At 36.9% G+C, this 25,273-nt stretch overlaps 1 protein-coding gene across 3 annotated transcripts in view; it reads left to right on the forward strand.

Moving 5' to 3' along the window:
* The first annotated feature begins 2,204 nt into the window (after positions 1 to 2,204).
* PDGFRA (platelet derived growth factor receptor alpha) overlaps positions 2,205 to 25,273 on the forward strand; it is a 30,722-nt gene continuing 7,653 nt past the window's right edge. Inside the window, exons 1-15 of one of the 3 annotated variants that reach the window (XM_018575876.1) lie at positions 2,205 to 2,305; positions 13,596 to 13,658; positions 15,005 to 15,322; positions 15,727 to 15,993; positions 17,991 to 18,121; positions 20,120 to 20,291; positions 20,650 to 20,839; positions 21,404 to 21,519; positions 22,462 to 22,588; positions 22,677 to 22,870; positions 23,357 to 23,451; positions 23,545 to 23,677; positions 23,930 to 24,034; positions 24,222 to 24,332; positions 24,626 to 24,788. In XM_018575876.1, coding sequence (XP_018431378.1) covers positions 13,607 to 13,658; positions 15,005 to 15,322; positions 15,727 to 15,993; positions 17,991 to 18,121; positions 20,120 to 20,291; positions 20,650 to 20,839; positions 21,404 to 21,519; positions 22,462 to 22,588; positions 22,677 to 22,870; positions 23,357 to 23,451; positions 23,545 to 23,677; positions 23,930 to 24,034; positions 24,222 to 24,332; positions 24,626 to 24,788 — 2,174 coding nt within the window. In that variant the 5' untranslated portion in view covers positions 2,205 to 2,305; positions 13,596 to 13,606. Of the gene's footprint in view, positions 2,306 to 2,719; positions 3,145 to 13,595; positions 13,659 to 15,004; positions 15,323 to 15,726; positions 15,994 to 17,990; positions 18,122 to 20,119; positions 20,292 to 20,649; positions 20,840 to 21,403; positions 21,520 to 22,461; positions 22,589 to 22,676; positions 22,871 to 23,356; positions 23,452 to 23,544; positions 23,678 to 23,929; positions 24,035 to 24,221; positions 24,333 to 24,625; positions 24,789 to 25,273 lie in introns of those variants that run through there. The other 2 variants (XM_018575891.1, XM_018575884.1) reach the window with 2 other exon arrangements.

Consider the following 25,273-nt stretch of genomic DNA (forward strand, 5'->3'; position numbering starts at 1 on the left):
GCATTAAATTGACTATATTTGACAGATTTGTAAAGGCCAATTCGACTTCCAGTTTAATTCAGCTAAATACATTCCAGGTGCATCAAAACAAAAGGTGGACAAAAGTCTCACAGTTTTCTTGTTTTTCACACATCAGCCACAGCCAAAGTAGAAAAGCCTGCATCCTGCCAGCATTCTGCAGAAAAACTACCCTAATACTTTCTATGTGGAAGCAGTGGTCTCAATGCTGAAGTCCAACACACACCCTGCTCAGTCCGAGCTAGAGCTCTCCAATCATCAACATTAGCTTTGATAATTGCAGAGCTATAAGTCTGACTCAGTAGGGGCTGTGTCAGACCTCTGCAGAGGGAGCACTGCATCCACACAGAGAGCAATGGTCCGTCTCTACAGCATTTGGCAGGGGACACGCTTTTGGACCCAGACTGTGACTGCTTTTTGAAGAAAATAAAAAGTAAAGGTCAGTTCACACCTCATTGCTCTGTGCTACAATGCACATGTTTCCATGCACTGTAGGGGAATTGTGGTGTGCTGCAATAGGCAGCCCATTCAAAATAGATGAGCTGCAATGCATAAAAAGGGTATTTTTGCATCACAATGTATAGTACAGCTTTTCAATCCACACCATGCATTGTGAAGGTGAGCTGCAATGGTGCGTTTAGGTGCCATTTAAAAGGAAAGCCACTGCAACTCTCTAATATACGAATGGTGCATTACAGTGTGTTGCACTAATTTGCATGATGTACTGTACGTTACTACAACAGACTTGTGTTAACGTGACTTTGCACACCTTTTGTTTTGGTCCACCTGAAATGTATTAAGCTGTTTCAAGCTAAAGGTACAACTGAGATTTAAAATATTTGTATTTAAATTATAACATACATTACACCACACAACAAAGCACTGACAATGAAACCAATTCTTTTTGGAGCAATACATATTTAAAATGTTTTCCCATTGAACAATGATAGCCCTTAATTCACTAAGCAGTACTCAAAATCAAATAAATATGCATAAGGGATGATTGATTAGGTAAGTAACATGCATGCATACGTAACATATATCTATGTTTAATGGTCACCCTAGCAGCAACAAAAGTGGCATTTTGCCATGTGTCCTGCACATTGTTTAGAAGCAGATCGGTATCCTGTTAGCATTCCTGAGTAAAATCTGCTCATACATTAGCCTCCAATGATTTCCTGAAAAAACATATGGAAGCAATAGTATGGCTCTGCAGTCACCCCAGCTGAAGATATATTAGTGGAGAGCAAGGAAAGAGCTGCTGCTAGCTATGTGCAAACCATGTACAAGGACCAGTCTATGTGCAGCTAGCTAGCACGTTCACTGCTCTGGTAAGGTTTATACTTTTGAAAACACAAAGAGAAAATACATATACATTGAAACAAAATAAACACAAAAATAAAAAAACACACACAAAAGAAAGACAATATCATTTTAGTACACACAAACACATCCAGTCCAACTGCAGTACTAACAACTTTGCATATTTATTAGGAGCAAAATCCATATATTTTGTTACAGAATACAGTCAAATAATATAGCTTAAAAAGCCCATTGTCCAAGTTGAAGGGTATTTATTTAAACACATGGTTATGATTACTGCAACTCTCTAGTGCTTTGCTGTTGAATTTTGGAGCAACAGCGCCCCCTGCCAACCAAAACAAGGCAAGGGTCTGGAAAGTTTGGGAGTTCTGCGAAAATGAACGGTGCTTTTATAATGTACCAGGCTAAGTGACTGTATTTTATAGTCCTGGTTTCTATAATAATATATGGAATCTCTCTTTTCTGATTCTAAACAGAGCAGTCTGATAATATTCCTATGGCTCTGCCATATAAATCATGCATATTATGCTGGGCAATCTAGGCAGACAAGGAGCAGATAGAACAAAGGCAAGCAATGAGATTAGTCTTTTATGTGTAATGTTGTCCAGCCAGCAGTGTTTATGGTAAAGCATTTCAATCCACATCACAGCAGTGAAAGGCTTGTTTGTAGCAAAGGCTGTATAGCTGGACGTGTTTGTGTATGAAAAAAGTCAGCTAGACTAGGGGGAGGACTTTATTCCAGATGCTGTCTCCTATTGTGAGGGAGGGGAGGAGGTCTGACATCTATGAGGGTGATTAGTTTTTGGGAAGGATGGGCTATCGCACTAAATCAATTCCAAGACTCGGGGCTCCATTCTATTACAGCTCCATGTAGAAGACGGTTGGTCACCAACTCTCTGACATATCCACTTTTTTATTTTATACAGCATAGGTTACTTATTGATACTTACTATATACTGAAAAGGTAAGACAGAGTTTATCTGCGTGCATATATATATATCATTACTGCAATCATAATTTTGCTTGATTACATTATGATAGCTGCTGAAATTTGGCCAGTTGAACCCATCTTTGCACTTTGCAGACAACTTTTGGAGGTGTTGACATCCTCCATCTTAATAGACCAATGAGGCGATATAATTGGCATCTGGGTTGTATTAGGCAGTTATAAAGTTTATGGTGGGTTCAGGTAGGGCACTGTGTAAAACACATTATTGGTATTTTGCTGTGAAGTGCCATTGTGTATGCAGAGTCTCAGAGTCCAGGAATAGTTGGGCAGCTGCTTTTGCACGTTTTGGATTGATGTTGGTGGAGATACCTCCTTCAAGTCTACTCTGCAAGCTTCCTAAGGATGTAGAGCACACCAAGCTGTTTCCATCATGATGGTCTCACGCACCCTGGATGTACAAAGAAAGATTGCCTTACTGGAGCTTAGGAGATGATTTCATACTGTTGAAGGTCTGAGGAAGGACTACATCTGTCTGCCTGGGGCTCCTCTGGATGGTTCTTCTTGAAGGCTTGCTTGTGTTTTTCCTCTGGTGCACCAGCAATTCACAGCTAATGACAACCACATTGAGGAGGGGGAAGGCTCCTCCACAGTTTTGGAACGTGGATTTCTGGAATTGATAGCTGGAATCGGGGTCTCTCTCAGGATTTGGGAATTGTTATCCAAGTGCACCGAAATCATTGTTCAAATTGTATGATCTCATAAGAATTATATTGCGGGAAACACTGAAATAACAAGGAATACTTATTAATATTCGGGATTCTTGGGTATACATTGAAAAATATAACGGAAGAGAGGTAAGTAGCAACAGTTATTGGCGTTGTGTTAATATATTTAGAGGTTATTTGTTGAGTTTGCAAAGGAAGGTAATCTTGTTAAAGTTTGACTAATGTAATAAGTTCGTATGCTCCAATCGGTACTTTGTAACTATACTTTTTCCTCTTCAGCTACTGTGACATGATTTACCATCAGCTTACTTGTTACTTTCCCTCCTAAATTATGATAACCTACATGTCATGGTCCTTTCTTTGGCTACTATACTCTAACTTTGTAACGTTCTCCCCTTGGCTGCTATTACCTTACTGTGCCTTACTCCTTACTTACTACAACTTCACTTTGGGACTTTCCCTCCTTGGCTACTATATTACCACTTTGTGACTTTCCCTCCTTAGCTACTATAACTTTATTCTGTGACTTCTCCTCCTTGGCTACTATATTATCACTTTGTGACTGTCCCTTCTATGTTTTTGTGCTGGGTGCAGGGACTTTCTTTCCTGCGCTACTACAAGTTTACTTTGTGCCTTTCTCTCCTAGCTACTATAACTTCACTTTGGGACTTTCCCTCTTGAACTACTATACCCTCCTTATGAATTCTTCTCCTGTGCTTCTGTTCTCTGACTTGTGACGTTTCCTCCTGGACTTCTATTATGAGCTTACTTGCAGCTATACCTCCACAACAGTTATAAGTTCAAGTCTGACTTTTTATATTGGTCATCTGTACTCTGACTTGTGACTTTTATTTTCCTCCTCAACTTCTATTATGAGCTACCTTGCAGCTATACCTCCTGAGCAGTTATCGGTTCAAGTCTGACTTTTTTTATTGGCCATCTGTAATCTGACTTGATTTTCCTCTTCTCATAAGCTATCTTTGTGGCTTGATCTCATGCAACCTTTTCCAGGATGTTCTATGTGTCTAGTATGGTTTATATATAGCTGTCCCATTCAGCGTCTTTCACTGCCACTTGTTTGCATCCCCTTGCCATGTCAATTGTTTTTTAACAGTTAGTGGGAGTCAAAGGAGTGAAAAGGGCTTTACATGATGTTTCCAGTTTCCTGCTGGGCTCCAGAGCTGTTAAATCTCCCGAGAGCCCTCCCCATTCCTCCTCTCACCCTAGCTGTCCCTGATAGGGAGACCTTGGTTGGCATTCTCTGTGGCTCTGGAGTTCATCACTGGTCGAAAATGATAAGGGTGGCTGTTCACAGCAATGTGCATACTATGGGGTAGTGTTCTGGTGAGGTTCTAGCATCAGATGAAACTCAGATTTATTGTGCTCAGCCTGGCAGGAACTGTCTAGTCATGGTCCAGGATATTTGGCTCTCCTGCTCCCTGTTGAACATTTTGGACAGCCTTTCTATAGGTTAGCATCCAAGTTACATTGCTAAACAAAGGGATTTTTATATGCCAGGTTTTTTATGATGTTCACAAATGTATCTTCCTACTGGAAAGTTTGAGAACCTCTGGAAAAATTGGCTTTGAATATCTAGACTTTGGCAGTGTAAATAAGCATTGTTGATGTTAAGTAGTACATCTTGTTGAGAGTGTAAATAGTACATAGATTGTATGGCTGCTTTAGGGAGGTCAGGTTTGTCTCCAAACTTTCCCTGGAAAACAAGTCTTTAGATGTTCAGTTGTCATTACTTTGGTGGCTGTCATTACCTGAATCCAATCCCAGGCTCCAATGGAGCGATCCTGCTTATATTAACTGAACTGGGAAGAGATAAGATAAGACTGATCTCACTGAGTTCTATATAAAGGTTTAGGCAAGACAGAGAACATCTGTTTGTGGAATAACTCCTCAGACGAGAGACTTGGTATCCATTCACACCTCTCACTCCAGGCCGCTTTTACTGCCTAAAGCTCATCCTCTTTACATTGTTATGTACATGGAGATGATCAGACTGAGGCACTGTGCTATACATTGATCATTATGCCAAGACACAGCCATTAAATAAAATGCACAACTTGTAAGAAGAAGGGACAGGGGTCATATGCTAGGCATGGTATTAAGGAAGATTGGATTAGCAGTAACCATCAGAGATGTGGCAGCAAGAGATATTGAGAGGATGGGATTATCACTAATTAAGACAAGTAATGAGATAATTAGGGAGGCGGGATAAACCCCTGATGTGTTAATTCAATATATTCAAATAGCATGGGATAAAGAGTATTGTTAGTTGCCATAAGCACAAGTGTTGGAAGATAACTTAAGGCACCAAAATGTCCTGAGATATATTCACCAGACACTGAGGATGATTTACTAAAAGATAAAGTTTACTTGCAATGTGAATGCTCACTGAGCTCAGTAAATAAGGTAGAGCTGTGTTCATTTTGAATACCCAATCAGGTGCAAAGGAAAATAATAAAATACAGGACTTTTTTGTTTTCTTGATTTTCATCTTGAATAACTTAATTGCACACAGCTTCCCATTATTTTTTAAGTTCACTGAACATTCACTTTGCTAAGATAACAGCTTCCACTGTTTTAGAGAATTAACCCCATTGGCCATGATTGTAAGAAAAGAAAAGTCAATGGGGAGTTCTGGTTATGGAGGAACCAATACACCATGAGTTAGGCTATACATAAGACATTGTGCAATGGAAATATACACATGTCATTGGGATTAGCATAAAGGCACCATGGGGACCTGGGACAACCATAACATTTTAAAGGAATGACGGAGTAGTTGTAGCAGCATAAGATAATATGGAGTTGGAATAGTAGAAGTTGCTGGAGAGATATCTGTAGCACAAGAGAATATTATGTATTTTGGATATTTAATTACACATAAGACATAAAGGCTGATTTACTAAAGAATTGAGAATCTTCGTGCAATAAATGGTGCGAATATTCACTTCAATGATCCAATCATGTGAAAAGCAAATTCCTATTTGTTTATTTAATCTGCACATGACTGACGGCATTTAAAGTGAGCAGTAATTTGCTTTTCACATGATTGGACAAATCAATGAGTGAAGATTCTGAAAGCCTTTGGAAAGTATCATTTTTTGTGACATAAACATACAATGCTATGGGGCTATGGGGTGGATTTACTAAAGTGGTAGTGATTGTTTACTTCATTACCAATGAGGAACTATTAAACAGAATTGTGCCTTGTACATGACAGAATGATTGACGTTTTCATCTTCAGCTTTCAGCTTTATGTGATAAGCTCAGTGACCATTCTCTTTGGTAAATCAGCCTCATTGGCAGACAATTTCCTGTAATAGGAACTAACCATAGGCTCTATATAGTTGAATGTATAGAATGTATCGTCACTTCTTTATCTCCAATCAGCTGTACAGACAATAGAGGGACATAGATGCACATTTTTCATACAGAGGAACATTTCTGACACTCTTCATCACTCACAGTATCTAACTGTTGCTTCTGCAGAAAGTGATGATGGGTATCTCAAAGTGTTTTAATACATTTCTCCAGACCTACGTCTTCCCAGATGTAATGACCATGATGATGATACAGATGCATTACCACATATTTATTTATTGCAGAAGGTTATTGAATGAATGGTATTAGCTTTCCCTGCAGTAACCTCTATTTCTATTGCAGTGGTGTGTTCTGGTATCTAGAGGCAGATCAGAATGTAGAGGACACTTTCTGGGCTCTGTATAGCTGCAGAAAAAAAAAAAATATCGTGTAAACAAATTGATGGTATCAAGGTTGGCTCTGGAGATTGCCAAAGTCTGATAGAGAAGGAGACGCCAGATGACTGGTATGGAAGACATTATAGGCAGGGTACAATTACTCCCCCCTTCTTCCAGATGTGACCTAGGAGAGGGGGAGGGGGGCTATGCACTATTCCAACTTGGACTATGCTGGCGATGGGGGATGTGGACTGGCCCAGTGTGTTCTGGTTATTATCCTCATTGCTTTAAATTCTGTTCAGATGATTCTTTTGTGTAAATCTGCACACTTATGTGAAATTAATGGTGAGGGGAAAATCAATACCTCTTGTTTTGACCTACCCACCAGTTTTTTATTTGCTAAAATAAGCCTTATTTTAAATCATTGGATGCATAGTATACGTTTCTTGAGGTTGTGTTGTAATTTTTCCTGTTTTATACTTTGCTCTGAGATAGGTGACCTTGGTTAAACTGTTAGATCTGTAAGAATAATTGAACAGCAGTGAAATGAAGATAGACATTTTGGCACCAGTTCAGATATACAGTAGGACTCGATAGACACAGAAAAGAAGAAAAACAAATGAGCCAACATTGGTGTGGGCAGCTTGACATGATGATAAAGAGAGGCAGAGCTGGTTTGGGTGGTGCCTGTCGGATGTGCTGGATAAGGCTGGAGCCACAGTCCAGAGGGTCTCTGTAGAGGACTTGGAGGGACTATGAAGCCCCAGGGATCGCTCTTACGGTCTCTGCTGCCCTCTAGTGGCCGTCACTGTGCTTGTCTTTTCCTTGTCCCGTTCAAATCACAATAACCGAACTGCAATTGACTCGTTTTTAAGACATTAGAACCTGATTTAATTTCATTTTTAATCAAAAACACATTTCGTTTTTACCGGTTTGTAATGTCGTTAAAGAGGCCTTTGGAAAGGCTTGCTTTTCACACATTTTTTTAAATACCTATGTCGTGATATTAGTATATAATCCTGTGTACAATTCTTTTTTTATTATTTTATTTACGATGTATTTATTGGGATTATAAATAGCTAATGTCGGCAGTTTTGATCCAAAACAAATATATGCCATCAAACCATATAGGTTCATTTAAAAAAAAAAACCCGAAACAAAATGTGAACATCTAACAGAATTCTTGAAGAAATCAGCCTTGAATATCAGATCAGCAACGAAAAATTGTGTACTTCTTTCCTCCATGCAAATTTGTTTTACTGTGCACAGTATCAAGATACATAAAAAATATTATTCGTTTACAAATTAAAGGGAAACATTTTTTAGCTTGTAAAAATGTCAAAATAAATGTCAAAATAAATACATGAACAAATCGTTTGATTTATTTATTCATCTATTTATTTTTACATTTTTTAAACATTAAACTGCATCATCATGGCTGTTTATAGCAACATTTATTTCACCCACAGTTATGTTTTCACTCTATATAACAAACAAACTAATTCTGAGTTTATTGGTGTTGATATGGTTGGCTAGTGAAATAGTGGCTAAATAATAATAATATGAATAATAATAATAGTAGTAGTAGTAGTAGTAGTAGTAATATTATTAGCATTATTATTATTTGGCATCCGTTTCTGTTCTTATCAGTGCTTTTATATTTCTTCTAAAATCCTTCAGTAATAACTGTGGCTTTTAAAAAAATATTTTTTTGTTATTTAGATTGCTTCCTTATCTCTTAAATCAATGCCCACTGCTTCCTATACCTGATAATCTGTTTATAGGTGTTTCCTATTATATTCATAATACAATTGATGCCACAGAGGCATTATTTATTAGGATTGGACTGATCTCTCGCCCTGTACCTTGTTGGTGTATAGATGGTGTCTGTTGTGTCACTTTGTCCCCTGCCTGGACCGGTGACAATACTCGTTGACCCCATGTGCAGCTTCTGCCTCTGGAAAAGACATTCTGGTTAGTATTTTGTCAGCTGGGAGAGACTTCAAGCAAAGCTTCTCTTCTCAGCCTCTGCTCAATCCATTTACTTCATCTTCAAACCTGGCTTGTCCCTGGTGACTGTTTAAAGTCCTGATTTGGGGTCAAATAGACACACAGTGCTATCTATAAATTAGGAAGGCTGCAGCCATTGCACTTGTAACTTCTGTATTTTACCTTTGATGAATGATTTGCTTTGTACTGTGTATGAGATGTTACAAGCAAAGAAAAGGCAGATTTGTAGACACGTTGCTGACAGTGGAAGGCTATAGGCTGGTCATATAGATATCTGCCTGACTGACTGAAGGATTCATTCACATCATAGTTGGGGTTTACTTCATATACATCTCATTTTAGAAAACTCAGCTTTCCTCTAAATCCAAATGAGTATTTTGGGCAGACATCATAGACTAGAGGAGCTACATCTTTAGTACATAACCCCTGATCTGCATTAGTTATGTATATTGCCTTTAAATACTTAAAAAAAAATAATGTAAGCTTTTGCCCCCCCCCCTAAATATAATAATAACAGGGCAAAATGAACGGAGTACAATTAGTGAAACTGAACTGCATTCACTTCGAATCATGTGTGAAGGAAATTCGGTAGCACATTGTTTTGCAGTGAACACAACATCATCTTATTTAATTAATAGGATACAGTCTCTATCAACCCCACTAGTTAATATGATGTGCTTAATTTTTATATCTGGCTAGAAGAAACAGCTGGACTGTGACATAAGAATAAAAAGCATGCAAGTGTTCTGTACTGCCATGATATCAGTTATATAGTAAAGGATCATCAGGACATGGATTTATATGAAATACAGGCCGTAATATTTTTGCTTACATTTTAATAACAATTTGTAATTGACGTTTATGACTGCAGATTAAAGAGACAATGCAAGGGGTCTTTCAGATGGTCATGAGCATCTGGATCCAGCATTATACCCAGGGCTGTGCATGTTTAGGACACCACTGCCCTCTAGTGGTCAATATACATATTACACATGATCGAAGTAAAACGAAAGATGGGTTATTTCAGCAGTAGATGGCTCTTGTTAATGTGTTTTGTTCCCTTCTCATGACATTTATTCCCAATTACATGTTCTATCCAAGATCTTAAAAGCTTTTCAGCATACATTATACAGAGTGATCTCAGCAGTTGTGTTTGTATTTTATTTGACAATTAAGACATTCCAATGTTGTTTAGAAGTAAGGCAAGTTTGTATGCAACATTACATTCGTTTTAGGCATGCAAAAGAAAAATTGCTGCCACGCATACAGTGTCAGTAAAGTTGCTAGGTATTGCTTAGCAACTTAGTTTTTGTGGTACATTGGTTTGTTTTTTCTGATCAGAATATTTTTCTTATTGCAAATGTCCAAATCTAAAAGTCCTAGCCTTAGCTATAAAGAATTACAAATCCAAGTGCTTCCATTTGCAAAAATGTAGTCATTTGGTAACAACAACAAGCATTAGTAAAATGCTCTCAGTTAAAAAAAAGCCTTCCTTAGATTCCAGAATGCTTGTTTCTATTTATAGGCTAGCCCTTTGTAATAATTAACTAACAGCAAAATTAAAATACATTTACTTTTCCATAGTTCCATTCTGGTGGGATTCCACACTGACATGTGACATGCTTTTTAAAAAAATAAAGTGCTGCTTCTTTCTCCTTCATTTTGTAATTGTGAACCTGAATCTGACAGCATTCTTTATTTTAGCAGCTTGTCTTTTAACAAACATGTCACAAAATGCGTTAGCGCATGGCAAGTTATTCAGGAAGACAGTGTAGTGTAGTAATCATGTCAAAATGCAGTAAATCATAGCAACCAATCACATTTCCTCAAAACATCTACATCATTTAATAAAAATATCTGTGAGTTATTAAATCTCACTTATAGGTGTAGTGGTTTTGGATGGTATAGTGCATTTGTAGATTATTTATTTATTTATTATAGTCCAGGCCAAACATATACAGTATTTCATTTTATATTAGTATATGAAATATGTAGTTTCCCTTTGATGCTTCATGGTCCTATCACACAGAGGGTGTATTATGTTGATACCCAGCTGTATTCTTCTGACCATGGAGATAGGCTCTTTCTTCTCTGATACTAAACGTAATACCAAACCAGGTTTGCAGAAATGTCTATGTTTTGGCTCAGTTTGGGTGTATGAATGGAATGGTAGACACAATTATTTTTACTAAATCTGCCCTGTTTCTTTACACATGATGGCACTTGTGGCATACTGAAAAACATTCCACACATTGCGTTTTTTTTATCACATTGTCTTTTGTTCTGTGGAAGATGTGACCTTACCAGGGGTACTTTACATGAATTGGGGACTTGCCTGACTTTCAACTGTAAAGATGCAGTCCATATAGATTAAAGATCCACTCACCCAAGAATCCATTTTTATTGGACAGTGTCTGGTTACATCACCCAACAGACTCATATCTTTTTGTGGCTCCAGTGGTGAGATTAATTTAGAAGAATGTGCCTCCTACGCCTCTCACAAGGCCATAATAAAGGCATCATGCATCTGCAGCTCGATTCCCCAATCCTTTTAACAATTTTGTGCAATGGGGAATTCATGGAGAGGGAGGCTAAAATAGGGACTTCCTATTGGTAAGAATGTTGGTCTCTGATTGATTGAATGTGGTAGGTGTGTGATATAAAAAGGCACAACCCTTGGTTTTCAACGTTTACCGGATATGTTTGGGAAAGAGCAAATAAAACCCCAAACTGTGCTGGGTTCTAGAACTGAGTTTCTTTAAGAGCTATAATAAAGTAGATGATTTTACACAGCATAGTGTTGGTCTAGAGGTCTTGTTGGAGGGGGGACATGGCATAATTCCATGGTGTTTGTGGTTACACCCAACTGATATCTCAGCTCCTTCTACAAGGTCATGCTGAAGGCAGCATTCCCTCTGTCATTTGTGTAGTCTACAGAATGGTGAAGTGAGGAGGGGGACACCATCATTTGGCTTTGCAATGCCTGGTTGTAAAAATATTATAAGAATCCTTCATGTGATTTGGTGTGCCCAAAACAATGCAAACTATAATATCACTTCTGCGCAGCATTGGTCATTCAGAAGCATCTCCTTTTTATACACCCAAACCATATCTGAGGTGGACTAGAAGGCATTTATTTTCAATCCAAATTTAATTTATACAATAAAAATATACAATTTCCTGGTAAAATCTTTAAGCACAATATATATATTTTTATTCAAATGTCCCTTTATACAACTATTGTTCTAGCTGAACACACTATAGTAGAAGTCCATTGCTTATGAGAAAAAAATGGTTTTGAAAAGAAACCATATCAAATAAACCATTTGGATAATGACTGTTAAGAAAGTAACTTGTTTTTCCTTGTGGTTTTAGGACAAAACGGTTCTTAATTATGTTTGTTGCATACAGTCACTTTATAGATAAAGGATTTTGTTTGCTTTAGACAAAAGATAGATATTACAAAGAGTGTCCTGATAAAACACAGACAGGCTCAGCTCCTGGGCCCTTTGATGTTTTTCATACCCATAGGATACCTATCTAGCTTCTTGGATGCAATGTCCATATTATGTATATCTAGTCATATTTCTTGCCATAATCTCATGATACAGATGTTTAATTCTCTATGTTTTGCCCGGGTGGCGGCTTCATGATGCAAATACTTGTAACATTGAATGAATGTGCTGTATATGTATATGAAGGGTAGGGCATATTTTAGGAGGAATGCAAGATACAGATTTTCATATCTTGGTTTCATGTACCTCGTTGTTACATATATTTTAAGATATGTCATTGCGATTCCTGAAAAGTGACATCATTTCTGTCTTACTGCCGACATAGACAGACAACATTTTTAGGCTTATAGATAATGTACATTTTGGTTTGATTCTATCATTGCATTTTTTTTCTTTCCCTATGATATTCTGTTGATTTTTATTTCGTCTAGCAATGAATGTTTTAATCTCTGTTAACTTTGCACATCCAATCATATGGAAGTCAACATCGTCACCTTCATGCAATGTATACAGTGGGGCTGAGTCATTGAGCCTGAAATAGATTGAATTGTCTTGTCCATCAATCAGATTACAGATGTTGTTTTCATGTAATGGTTTTACATGACATTCGGTAAACTGGGAATAGCTCACTTTCAGACTTTTTAGGGGAAACACATCAGAATCAGAACTAGACACCAGTAGAGGGCATTGTAGAGGAGTGTTATGAATCTGTTGACGTCTGCATTTTTATTCACCATTCCATGGGGATTTCCTGGGGGCGCTTCAGCATTCCTGTTTGCTTCCATTTGCATTTATTCTTCTATGATGTATCTTTACTGATCAAATCTCATTGGGGTTGATTTACTAAAGGCCAATGCACTTTGTAGGGGAAGTTTCACCAAATTCAGTAAGCTTCTCCGGCAAATACACTTTGAAGGGGAAGCTTAGTGAATGTGGTGAAATTTCACTTTGCCAAGAATACCCAGTCACATGAAATTTCTTAAAAAAGCATATTTGCATGCGCATGATCAGATGATTTTACTTCACCTCATTCACTAAACAAAGGGTAGTCTTCCCCTAGTGCAAATTCTCTTGCACAGTGAACAGCCTGTTTGCCTGTAGTAAATCAACCGCATTCAGTGTTTTTCTGTTTATGTGACTGTGGTAGAGGCATTTGGTGTGATTCACCAGTTATTCCCCTTAAGCTCCATATCTGAATAGAGTAAGGCATTTTAAGTAAGTAAGTAATACATTTACTGGGCACCACAATATATGCAAGTCCTGTACTAAGATCAAGAACTTTTATTTCCTGCTGATTTTCATTATAATATGTACTGATCATGTTTTTTTATCATTGCAGCTTGAGGAATAATGGCGCTTGCCCCAAGGAAATCCCTAATTTTGGGATGCTTTCTGTTTATTGGTAAGTATGACATTTTTGCAATATCTAATGTATATAAGCCAAATGAATGTGTCTGCATGGTAAAGATTGAAACTTAATTCCAGGTAGAACTAAAGATCGCAACTGAATGCCGTTATGTAGTCATTACATAAACATATAATATGTGTTTTAATGCAGACAGTAAAATTAGCTTCATCTACCTTTGTATTAGCTTTTTGTAAGCCCCCGAAGTGAAGAATGCAGACTGGGAGGGAAATGTGCAGCAATGTGAGCCAATCCAGATGATCACAGTGCAGTCAGTCAGTCTAACACTGGTTGCTTGGTTACAGTAGGATACAGAGTGAGAGCACAGCGAGGATCACTTTAGTGTTGTAGTTGCACTATCATTGTCCAGTCAGCCCATTGGGTCAGGTTAATGCAAAAACTTTATTTCTTAACTGCAGTGGAGAAAAGTGAGGACATTGACCTGGCTGTGCTGTTTAGCAGGAATGCCTGAATCACAAAACTTGCTGAATGAATTTTAAATAAATTTGTATGTGCAGTATAATTATTTAGCTGAGTTCTAGAAATCATTCTTAATATCAGCTTCTGTCTCTTTTATTGCTCTGGACAACTACTGAACCCTCAGAGTAACAATAAAGTGCTTACAGTGTAGCAAAATAAATTAACAAGTTTAAGAAAAAACGATGTGAGGATAGTATTAAATAATGTACAAAAGAACATATGTAATGTTATTTTATAAACGTATATAACAAAAGAATTATTGAGAGATGGATGCATTGATCTTCAATTTATATCAGGTACATTTAGGCTGTTTTGTTTGTTTTTTTTGACCAGGGAATGGCAGTGCTCTGATTTTTTTTTAGATATTCAAATGCTGATTTACTTGTGAAATTAATGAATACTAATTCCTAGATATATTTATACAATGATACCCCACAGAGAGATTTGTACAACTGTAAATCACAGAATTAGCAATTCATGCGAAGTATCCTTTTTCTCACATATCACTAGCAAAAATACAAATCAAAGGCCTTTACTCTAAAGTTAACTCAGGCAGATATAGTTTTGGGTACATTGAGTACTGGGGTTTGGTGGGACCACTGTGCATCTAGTAATGTTACAGTACAATAAGCCCATGGACCTCAAAATGGTTTTATCAGTTTTTTTTCCTAACTTAGGAAAACTGGAATGTGTCTGGTTGTTCTAAGCAACATGAAATCTTTCCTTTTCAGTACTCTAAACATAAGAGCTCTAGGTTTAACTTAAAATAAAGACATCTTTCCATAAAAATAATTTTTCTTCTTCAGAATTGATCATCAGTAAGGTACTGTTGGCTGATGAAAAGTTGTTTGCTTGCTTTACAGCTCCACTTTTTACTTATGGTACGAACCCCTTGCCGATGATCTTCCCAGAGAATGATGAGATGGTAGTACAGTTACACCATTCCATTTCAATAAGCTGCAGTGGTGAGAGTGAGCTAAGTTGGAAGTATCCCACTGAAGATAACGGTGATGACAATGTAGACATCCGGCATGAAGAAAACAATAGCGGACTCTTTATGTCAGTGCTAGAAGTGAAGAACGCGTCTGCCATTCACACAGGATCCTATACCTGCTATTACAATCACACCCAGACAGATGAATTGGAAGTTGAAGGCATGGAAATGTACATTTATGTTCCAGGTTTGTCCACTTACCACCAATCACAAACTACAAATGCTTGATTTTGAAATGTTTTATTATTTATTTCACGTTTATAGAAACATTCGCTTACATAAATTTGAACTAGGGCTACATGGATATTAGAGGCAGTGGTCATTGTTTTTCTTTAAGATGTACCAAATGGAGAGTAAATTTTTCCAGAACTGCAAAGCTTTTCCTTGGTGTAATAAACAGAATTTAATTTAAACTCTATTGCGAATCAGAGACCCTGAATGAGATAGTAGCAGTGACTCAACACTAGTGTGATGTTCCTTTGTACAATTTGCATAGATAATGTTGACATGTGGATATATGAGATATATATATATATATGTCCACAATATGGAATAAAGGCTTTATTACTCATATATGGGCTGTTTTTTTAGATCCCACAGTTCCTTTTGTTCCATGTGCAATGTTTGACCACATTATTGTAGTGGAAGAAGATGACTCTGCTATCGTTCCTTGTCGGACAACTGATCCCAACAGCCAAGTGACCTTGAGGAACAAAGAGATGGACAAGATTGTCAATGCCTTCTACGACAGCAAGCAAGGTTTTGTTGGCAATTTCCTATCAAGTGTCTACATTTGTGAAACCATGGTAAATGGTGTGCTCTTCATAACAGATGATTTCAACCTACAGACATGGAAAGGTACTTATAATGTCAGAAAATGATTTATGCAGTGTTTTGGGAAAATGTATCTGTTGGATATTATTTATATACAGTATATATACACTGTATATGTATACAGTATATATATATATATATATATATATATATGTTAAATCGCGTGGTTTACCCGTATCTTCAGAAAAAAATCACTTCTACTGTCGTGGTAAACAATCTGCTTCCCGTCTGGCCCTCTAGCAATTTCAGCGCGAAATTATAGCTAATTATAGCTAATTTGTCTATAAATGTCAGGTGGTCATAATAATCTGGCCACTCAGTATATATATATAAGTTTTATGGGTTTGTTATTCTTTTGGCAAAACCATGCCCCATTCTTAATGCAATTATACTAGGGTCAAGGGAGAGGCCAAAATGTGATTGTCCTTACTATGGAAAAAATTGTCTCTGTCAGAATGAGAACTAGGGGCTCAAGTCCTGTACTGGTTAGATCCTACTCCCTCACACCTTCACTCAGACTGCATGTTCATTTTCCTCCTTCAAAAGCACGCATGATACATACATTGCACCTACCAGCCGTTTTTTATTTCTACCATCCAATCCACCCTGATCAACAATTCGATTGTAATATGATTTGCTTCTCAATGGACCACAATTTGTTGTCCAAGGCTATCTATAAATGGTGGTTGTCTGATCTGAGCACCACAAGATCCTAAAATAGAATGACTGCATAAACATGCACAAACTATTTAGCTGAGGATAAGGGTTTCTGTATTGTACAGAAGCTCATGGCGCTGGATGTAACAGTCATTGGGAAAATCTATTTTAGACAATTGCTCCTTCCCCTGTGATTGGTCATCCAGAGGGTGTATGTGGAGATCAGAGAATACCCACAGCAAAATAACGTTTCTCGATCCAACTTTATTCTGTTAAATTGTGCAATCATCTTAAATCTGTTGGTTTTCTAAATAGTCCTTTACTGTCAATATTTAGTATTGTGCAAACTGAAAGAGAACTTGAATAATACTGCATACAGTTTATGGTATATTCTGTTTTTTTCTGCTAAACTAGGCCTCTCATAAAATAACTGGAGGAAAGATAAGCATAACCTATTCGTTTTTACTTTTACTTTTTCCTTGATTTTGCTGGAAAAGGATGCACCTAATTGGGGAACACATCTGTCTGACTTTTCTAGTTTTTTACAGTGTTGTACAGTGTTCAACACAGAATCAAACTCAAGACTAGTCAGTAACTATTGCAGATTGTATTTTACGTGTGGCTACATTTTGCTGGGCTCAATCTCTAAGGCCCTGTTCACACCAGGGCGGTTTGGTCACGCAGATTTGTCCGCGCTGAACCGCCGACATGAAAGATCTCATACCTTCCTATGGGGACTGTTCATGCAATCGCAAGGCTTTTCCGCGCATTTTCCATATAGATTGCAATGCGCTGAAACGCGATTAAAAGCGCCCTTTCAAAAATCGCTTGTAAACCCCGCTGAAACGCTTCTGCCCTGGTGTGAATGGGGCCTAAGAGCTTCGAATTAACTCATTATACCCAATAAAACTTTCAGAACTTAAATGCCATTGTCGTAATAGACTTCAGAAAAATAATCTTTTTTCTTTTTTTCTTTTTAGCTATTCTTAATTATTACTTTATCACTCAAATAATACAAAGCAAATAGAAAATAAAAGAAGCAATTAGCAGAGACACATATAGATATTAACTAAACACAGTGCCCTTTTCTCATAACAAAGAATTAGAGATTATCTAAACAGTTGTACTAAACACTGATTATGTCTATAGCACATTTGATTTATAGACGTCTTCCATAAAACAGGCCACAAACCTAAGAGTCTTTCACTTATATGTTGATACTAGTTGTCATCTTCAATCAATTTAAAATGGAAAACAACTTCAATATTTTCAAAAGTGTGCAATGAAAAGTGCTCAATATGTGCAGCCGCTAAAAATGTTAATATTGTTAATGTTTGATAAACTGCCCTTTCTTTGTCTTACAGCAAGTAATAATATTGCAGTGGAAATGCAAGCTCCAAAAACTGTTTACACTACAGGTGAAACCATCACCATTTCCTGCATTGTTCTAGACAATGAGTTGGTTGATCTGCAATGGAATTACCCCGGAAAGCAGGTAAAATTGCAAGTTAATGTTTAACTAGGACAAGAGTAGAAAGTAGTAACCCAGGTCAGCAATTGGATATCACAACAACATTAAACTGAAGATTGCTTTGCCTAACTACATTATTTTGACTGTTCCTCTGTATTATTTAAGGTATAATAGTACTTTACAAAGAAGAAATGTAAATCCAGCACCTTATATATTTAATCACTGCTTTGCTTTCACAGCCTTTTCCTGCCATTGATAAATTACTAGAAATCTAACATTATAAAAAAATGCACTCAAAATAAATGTGTCTATAAATGCTAGTCCACTCCAAAGTTGGCAAATGACAGCTAAAGCTGGACTCACCAATGTCCTCCATACAGAAGGTATACAAGTATTGATCAAGGGCTGCAACTATTTGTGATGGGGCTCCATAGCAAAATCATTAGGGGCTCCTCATCATAAAGGAAAATTCTCCATTAATACAGAATACTAATTAGTAGCATAGGTCTTACCAAACTATATATACATCAATTTTCCTCAAATTTGCCAAATGCTGTTGCTACCTGCTTAAATCACTGTGTAGGAATTTAATTGATTGTGGAATCACAATCAATTAAAACTCACCAGTATACCAAAGGACAGCCACAACAAGTTGATACAAATAGATCAACCCTAGATCTCTTATGTCTACCCACAATTGCATGCAAGATTATTTACCTAGATGCTCAACCATGGGGAGACCAAGATGGGAAAGCATTCCCTTCTACACAAACTCTATTCACCCCCATTAGTTTTTAGATGTTATTCTCTTTTCCTGTTTCCTCACTTCAACTCTGTGACGTGTAGTACTTTAGTTACTTATTAACTGATCGTATGAATAGTTAACTTTGGTATTCCATGATGTTGCCAATATAAAGATATATTCTACAGGATGAAGTAGGACTATATCATACACTGTTCAAACTGATCACCTATTACATTTCAAAACTGCAGGAAAAAACACAAGCAGACAGTGTGAATGCTTATACCTCCAAACAGTCTTTATAATTTTGTGGCAGTGTGGAAATTAAAGGAATGGGATTAAACAAATTACCAAATGTTACTGCCCTGACAACAAAACAGGTTGCAGCACGATGACCCTCTTTGATCAATCAATAGTATACAATGACTGACTTTATTTCTTCCTAATTATTATATTGTTTGTGATTATGCTGCCATTTAAAGGACATCAAAAAAGCCATCACTGAGAAAATACAATAATTTTTGTGCTGATGGAAAAGAACAATAGTGCACAGACAAAATTTGCTATCCGCAGGGAATTAGGTGATCACTTAGCCACAGCCAGCAGCTAATTAGGCCTTGCTCATTATGTCTTTATATTAAGCACATGACTGTGACATGGCCTAAAAATAACAGACTGAATAAAATGAACAGGAGAACCAGGGCAGAAGATTGGGCTTCTCAGATAGCACATGAATTAGATATGACTCTGGATTATTAACAGGGTCTTACATTCTTGTTTAGCAGACATTTTGGCATATAAATTAGTATTTGGCATAATCAGCAATGTTTCCCATCTCCTGTCCCCTCAAGTCCTATAGATGTAATTTGTTGTTGCCAAGTCTATAGTTATGCCCTTGTCATTTTCAAATATGGAGGACAATTTCTATTCTTGCATAACTCCCTTCCATGATTGTACAGTGACCCTGGATAGAAAAGTCAATCCACTTAAATCAAGTTGCAAATATTGATCCCTAACTCAACCACTTTAAACGTCATCAAATAACAACATAATAACACCAATACTTACAGCTTTTTTACTTAGTATTGCCCAATGAATTTTAAATTATATTCTACAAAGGTAACATGCCACTGGATTTTTTTGGCAGATGTTTTGTACAGAATCTAAATGTTGCATCATGTTTGTAGAATCGGCCTATAACACTAACTGACTCTCTTAAATAATTACATGGTAAAGTTTTATTTCTTGTGTGCCCTAAAGAGTATGTGTTGTAATTGCAGAGAAAATCTGGCATTAAAAAAGTTGAAGAAAGCAAGAAGCCTCAATTGAGACTGGAATATACACTGACCATCCCAAATGTTACAGAAAAGGATTCTGGGGAATATGAATGTGCAGTCATTTTTGCCATAGGAGACGGCAAAGAAGCACAAACAGTTAACGTGACAGTTCACGGTGAGTAAAAGGCAATTTTACGGGCGGGTTGGTGCAGATTTGTAAAAATTTGCTATTGGATTTTTGACGCGTTCGCCTCATCTCAGTTTACCTCACTTGGCACTTTAGTGAATCATGCTCAGTATGGTTAAAGTCAGTTTCAGCAGGAGTTAAAATCAGCTACAGGATAAGCCAAGGACATTGTTTTTAGTCAATTTTAGTAGGCTGACATATGTGAGCGAGAGGGGAATCACAAAGAACATGCACTGTGCTACATAGCTAAGCTGGAATTTTTTAAAATTTATTTTTGTGGAAGTAAATGGATTTTAAAATACCTGTAACACTTTGTGTAATTTCTGTAAATCCTTTTCAATTGCAGATAAAGGATTTGTAACACTGATCCCCAAGTTTGGACAGCTAGAATTTGCAAATCTCCATGAAGTAAAATCTTTTTCTGTGGAGGTAGAGGCTTACCCATCACCAAAGATCTTCTGGTTAAAGGACTATGTCACCCTGAATGACAGCATGACTGAGATCACTACGACCACAATCAGGAATGAGGAAGCTAAGTAAGACATAGATAAACTGTATACCAATTTCATGTCTTGGAATAAATAAAAGTTTTATATTTATATTTAGTTAGGACTCATTTAGGCCTATCTGGTCTGATGGGGTGCATTTACAGAGTCCATTCGTCTGATCGGGCTGCCAACACACCAGAATAGACTTAAAGTCATCTAATGAACTGCAGTTACTGTTTATTTATTATGAACAGCAGCAGGGGAGATTTGTCAGTCCACATTTCAGGCTGAACTAAATAAATCTGTAAGTGTATGCCCAGATTTAGTCTAGTTCACAGATGCTGAGTTTTACATTTAATTATTTTTTTTTAAAATGAGGATTAATGTGGAATGTAACGTAAGGACATCTGTAAAAGATTGTTGCACTCCCATTGGTGTTGTGACACTCCTGTTATGCTCTCACACTAATAGCTCAGCTCCAGTAAAATATATTCTTTGCAACTCTGTGGCCATCAAAGTGTGTAGCTTTAGTATATATTCACTTTATACATACCATTTAAAAATACCATATTTTTAGATATACCATAAATGTGTGCATCTTGTTTTTTCCAGATATTTAAGTAGATTGAATCTTATCCGTGTCAAAGAAGAGGATGGCGGCATGTATACACTTGTAGTTCAGAATGATGCAGAAAATAAAACATCTTCATTTGAGCTGAAAATTAAAGGTAAATACATAATTTTATAGGTGATTCTATCTTTTTAGCACAAATAACATAAATGGTCTTTGTCACAGACACATAGTAGGGATTCATATTCTATGCACATAAGTCACTTGCAGGGAATCTCCATTGGCCTGTGATTTTACACTATTGTTATTCCTAAATCTAGCATTTTAGGTTCCACTCTTCAATACCCATATTGAGGGTCAGTCCCCATGGATTACTCCAGTCCAGACCCACTTCTTTTTAAAGGAGAGTCTCTTACATCTTGGACATCCAACTAAACCTCCCAGAGCCATGATTTGTCTGCTTACTCAAGTACCATAACATTTCAGTTCCCAGGTCCTCAGTAATTTACTAATAACTTTTTTTTTAACAGCAGAGCTCACAAGTGCCATAAAAGAAAAAGTACTGTCTATACAAGATTGAACATTAACAAAATTCATTTTCCCAATACTATGAATGGCAGTGTCCCTATAAGCTCTCTTTTGTTATTTCTCTTTCTGCCAATGGAACATTTTGTAAGAAGGCTTTCCAGTATGCCCTGACAGGTTTTAGTCACAGTCACTAACTTGTTCTGGGACACCTACTGCTATACATAGGTTCTCGAATAACTACCTTTTCTCTACCTTTGGCCCTGATTGTTTAATAATGGGTCACCCTGCACCGCAGCCGTCTAATTACTTATCTACCAGTCATTATAAAAGCATGAAAGTATAAAAGTATTTCAGGCTTTCTGAAACTCCAGAACTTACTCAGGGTAATGATAACACTGTAAGACCCTCTTAGACCTTGAGTATTTGATCTGAATGTACTATGCATATGCTTTAGCAATTTAATAATTATTTTTACAAAGAAAGTATCTAAAACATAACATTTTATCTAAAACATTTCTTAATAGACCCCTTCGGAAAGTATTATGTTTAGTTTTTCTTCAATTCCCCACAGTTCCTGCTTTGATATTACAACTGGTGGATGATCATCATGGCTCATCTGGTCAGCAAACTGTGGAGTGTCTGGCTAAAGGAATGCCCATTCCTGATGTTGAATGGTTGGTGTGCAAGGATATAAAAAGGTAAAGGGCTTACATTTTCTGCAGTGTGACAATATGTGGTCCATGACATAGCAACACCTGATCCCTAACAATGTGCTGTTTTTTTCAGGTGTAATAATGACAGCTCCTGGTCTGTTTTGGTAACCAATGGTACAGAAATCATGATGGAGACTCATCAAAACAATGAGAACACAGTGGAGAGCCAAGTGACTTTCAAGAAGGTTGATGAGACTGTAGCAATTCGGTGCATAGCAAAGAATGATCTTGGGGTTGTTGCAAGGGAGCTGAAATTGGTTGCTGCTAGTAAGTACTAAGACAATGCACCTTTCTAAAATGCTCTTTTGAAAGGCTGGTTGTGCTAGCTGATAACAGTTACTTTATTATACTAGAGACTTCAGTAAACAGACTCTTCCCTGTACCCCAATTTATCCTTGATACTGTTTGCCAAGCTTTGCTTCTTAGTGCATATTTTTTAGAGTTAACATTTCATATACCAAAAAGTTATTTCATGCATTTTCCCCTGTTTTCAACCAACCAACCAACCAACCAACCAACCAGATTTTAGTTTTCTTAAACTAGTAGAGTCAGAACAATGAATCATAATTGTTGATTTATAGGTTATTGCAGCTTGTGCAGTGCTCATTATCAAACCCTTCAATCCCCTTATTAAAATTTGTTCTCCTCATGAACCAAAAGGAAAACCTGGGTTCCTACTCATACTTGTTATTATAGCCCTGTAGTTCAGTGTTTGAAAATATAGTATTGTAATCAAGGAATTGTTCTTCACAGCTCTACGCTCAGAACTAACAGTGGCAGCTGCGGTACTCGTTCTTCTTGTGATTGTCATCATATCACTCATAGTCCTAGTCATCATATGGAAGCAGGTAGGAAATGACTCTCACACACAGTGAAGCAGTGGTCAACACCCCATTTGTTCATAGACATTCTCACACCTAATTTTTATTTTTATTTTTCAGAAACCTAGATATGAAATTAGATGGCGTGTCATTGAGTCTATCAGCCCAGATGGCCATGAGTATATATACGTAGATCCAATGCAATTGCCCTATGACTCAAGATGGGAATTTCCAAGAGATGGCCTTGTTCTTGGTAAGAAAACTAAGGTTCCTTTAACTTTTTGAGAATTTTTGAGAATTCAATGGTAAAAAAAAAAGCAGATTATTGAAACCATTAGCATCTACGCAAAAACTGACACATCTGCAATTAGTGTGACAATGTAATTGGTAAGCATGTTATTTTGCTCTTCTTTGCAGCTGAAAACATTAGTTCAGTTTACTTGTTTTTCTGTTTTATTTAATACAATTTTATAGAACAATCTGTGTTTTGTTTTATAATATTCAGGTCGAATACTTGGATCTGGTGCCTTTGGAAAGGTAGTAGAAGGTGCCGCATATGGACTTAGCCGGTCACAGCCTGTGATGAAAGTAGCTGTGAAAATGCTTAAACGTAGGTGTTCTTACTATCTTTCTATTTATATTTTATCCATACGATAATCTATCTATCTATCTATCTATCTATCTATCTATCTATCTATCTATCTATCTATCTATCTATCTATCTAAAAAAAAACATTTAATGATACATATACTTTTTGAACAAATGTAAATATATCAATTTATTTCCTACTTAACAGCCACTGCCAGATCCAGTGAGAAACAAGCTCTAATGTCTGAACTGAAAATCATGACTCACCTTGGACCTCATCTGAATATAGTCAACTTGTTAGCAGCATGCACCAAGTCAGGTATCTAATATTATTATTATATTAATTTTTTATTTTACTTTGATCCTCTTTATAAAACCTTTGGTGATATCTCAGATGGAATACTTCTCTAATGCCCAAACGTGAATTTACAACTGTGTACAGTATTTAAACATTTAGAGCCGTTTTAATAATCCTCTAAGTTCAAAATTAGATGTTAGAAAAGCTAAGTTAGATTTGTTAGATCTGTCCAAAATATACAGAGGTGCAGTTAGACCACTTCATCCAAAACTGTTAAAAGCAGTAGCTTAACTGGCTAATTTTCTATCTTCTAGGACCTATTTACATCATTACTGAATACTGTTTTTATGGGGACCTGGTGAATTATCTGCACAAGAATCGGGACAACTTTCAGAGTCGACAGTCAGAAAAGCTGAAGAAAGATCTTGACATTTTTGGACTGAACCCGGTTGATGAGAGCACCAGAAGGTATGAAAAGTATGGCACCTTTTTACTTTCTACCTTCATACTAATATGTATGTGACTTTTAATGCAAACTAATTGGATGGAAACATATTTATTATCCTTACATAAAGCATGCCAACTTGAGATAATCTGTATTTTATACATCCAGTATTTGTACATATATACTTTATATTTTCATAAAGTTCACAGCACTCCAACATGGTTGCTATAAAAAGGTATGCCACGGGCCTTATGCGCCTATTACTGGACCAAAGCCACCGAAGTGTCATATATGTCACTATTATTCCACTAGGTACAGGTGATCTTTTGGTCTTGAGTCTTAAAAAGACAAACACATAATCTGCATTGGGTAAAATAAAAATCACTTGAAAAGTTCTCATTGGTGTGCTGTATGTACTGTCATCGTGAGATTCCAATTAAAAGAACAGATATGCTCCTGAGAATGCAGTAGTGTGGGGTAAACACTACACAAAACACATGTTGCCACAGGACTGTGT

This window comes from Nanorana parkeri, unplaced genomic scaffold (assembly GCF_000935625.1).
Source record: "Nanorana parkeri isolate BGI_ZX_2015 unplaced genomic scaffold, ASM93562v1 scaffold54, whole genome shotgun sequence".
Classification (NCBI taxonomy): Eukaryota; Metazoa; Chordata; class Amphibia; order Anura; family Dicroglossidae; genus Nanorana; species Nanorana parkeri.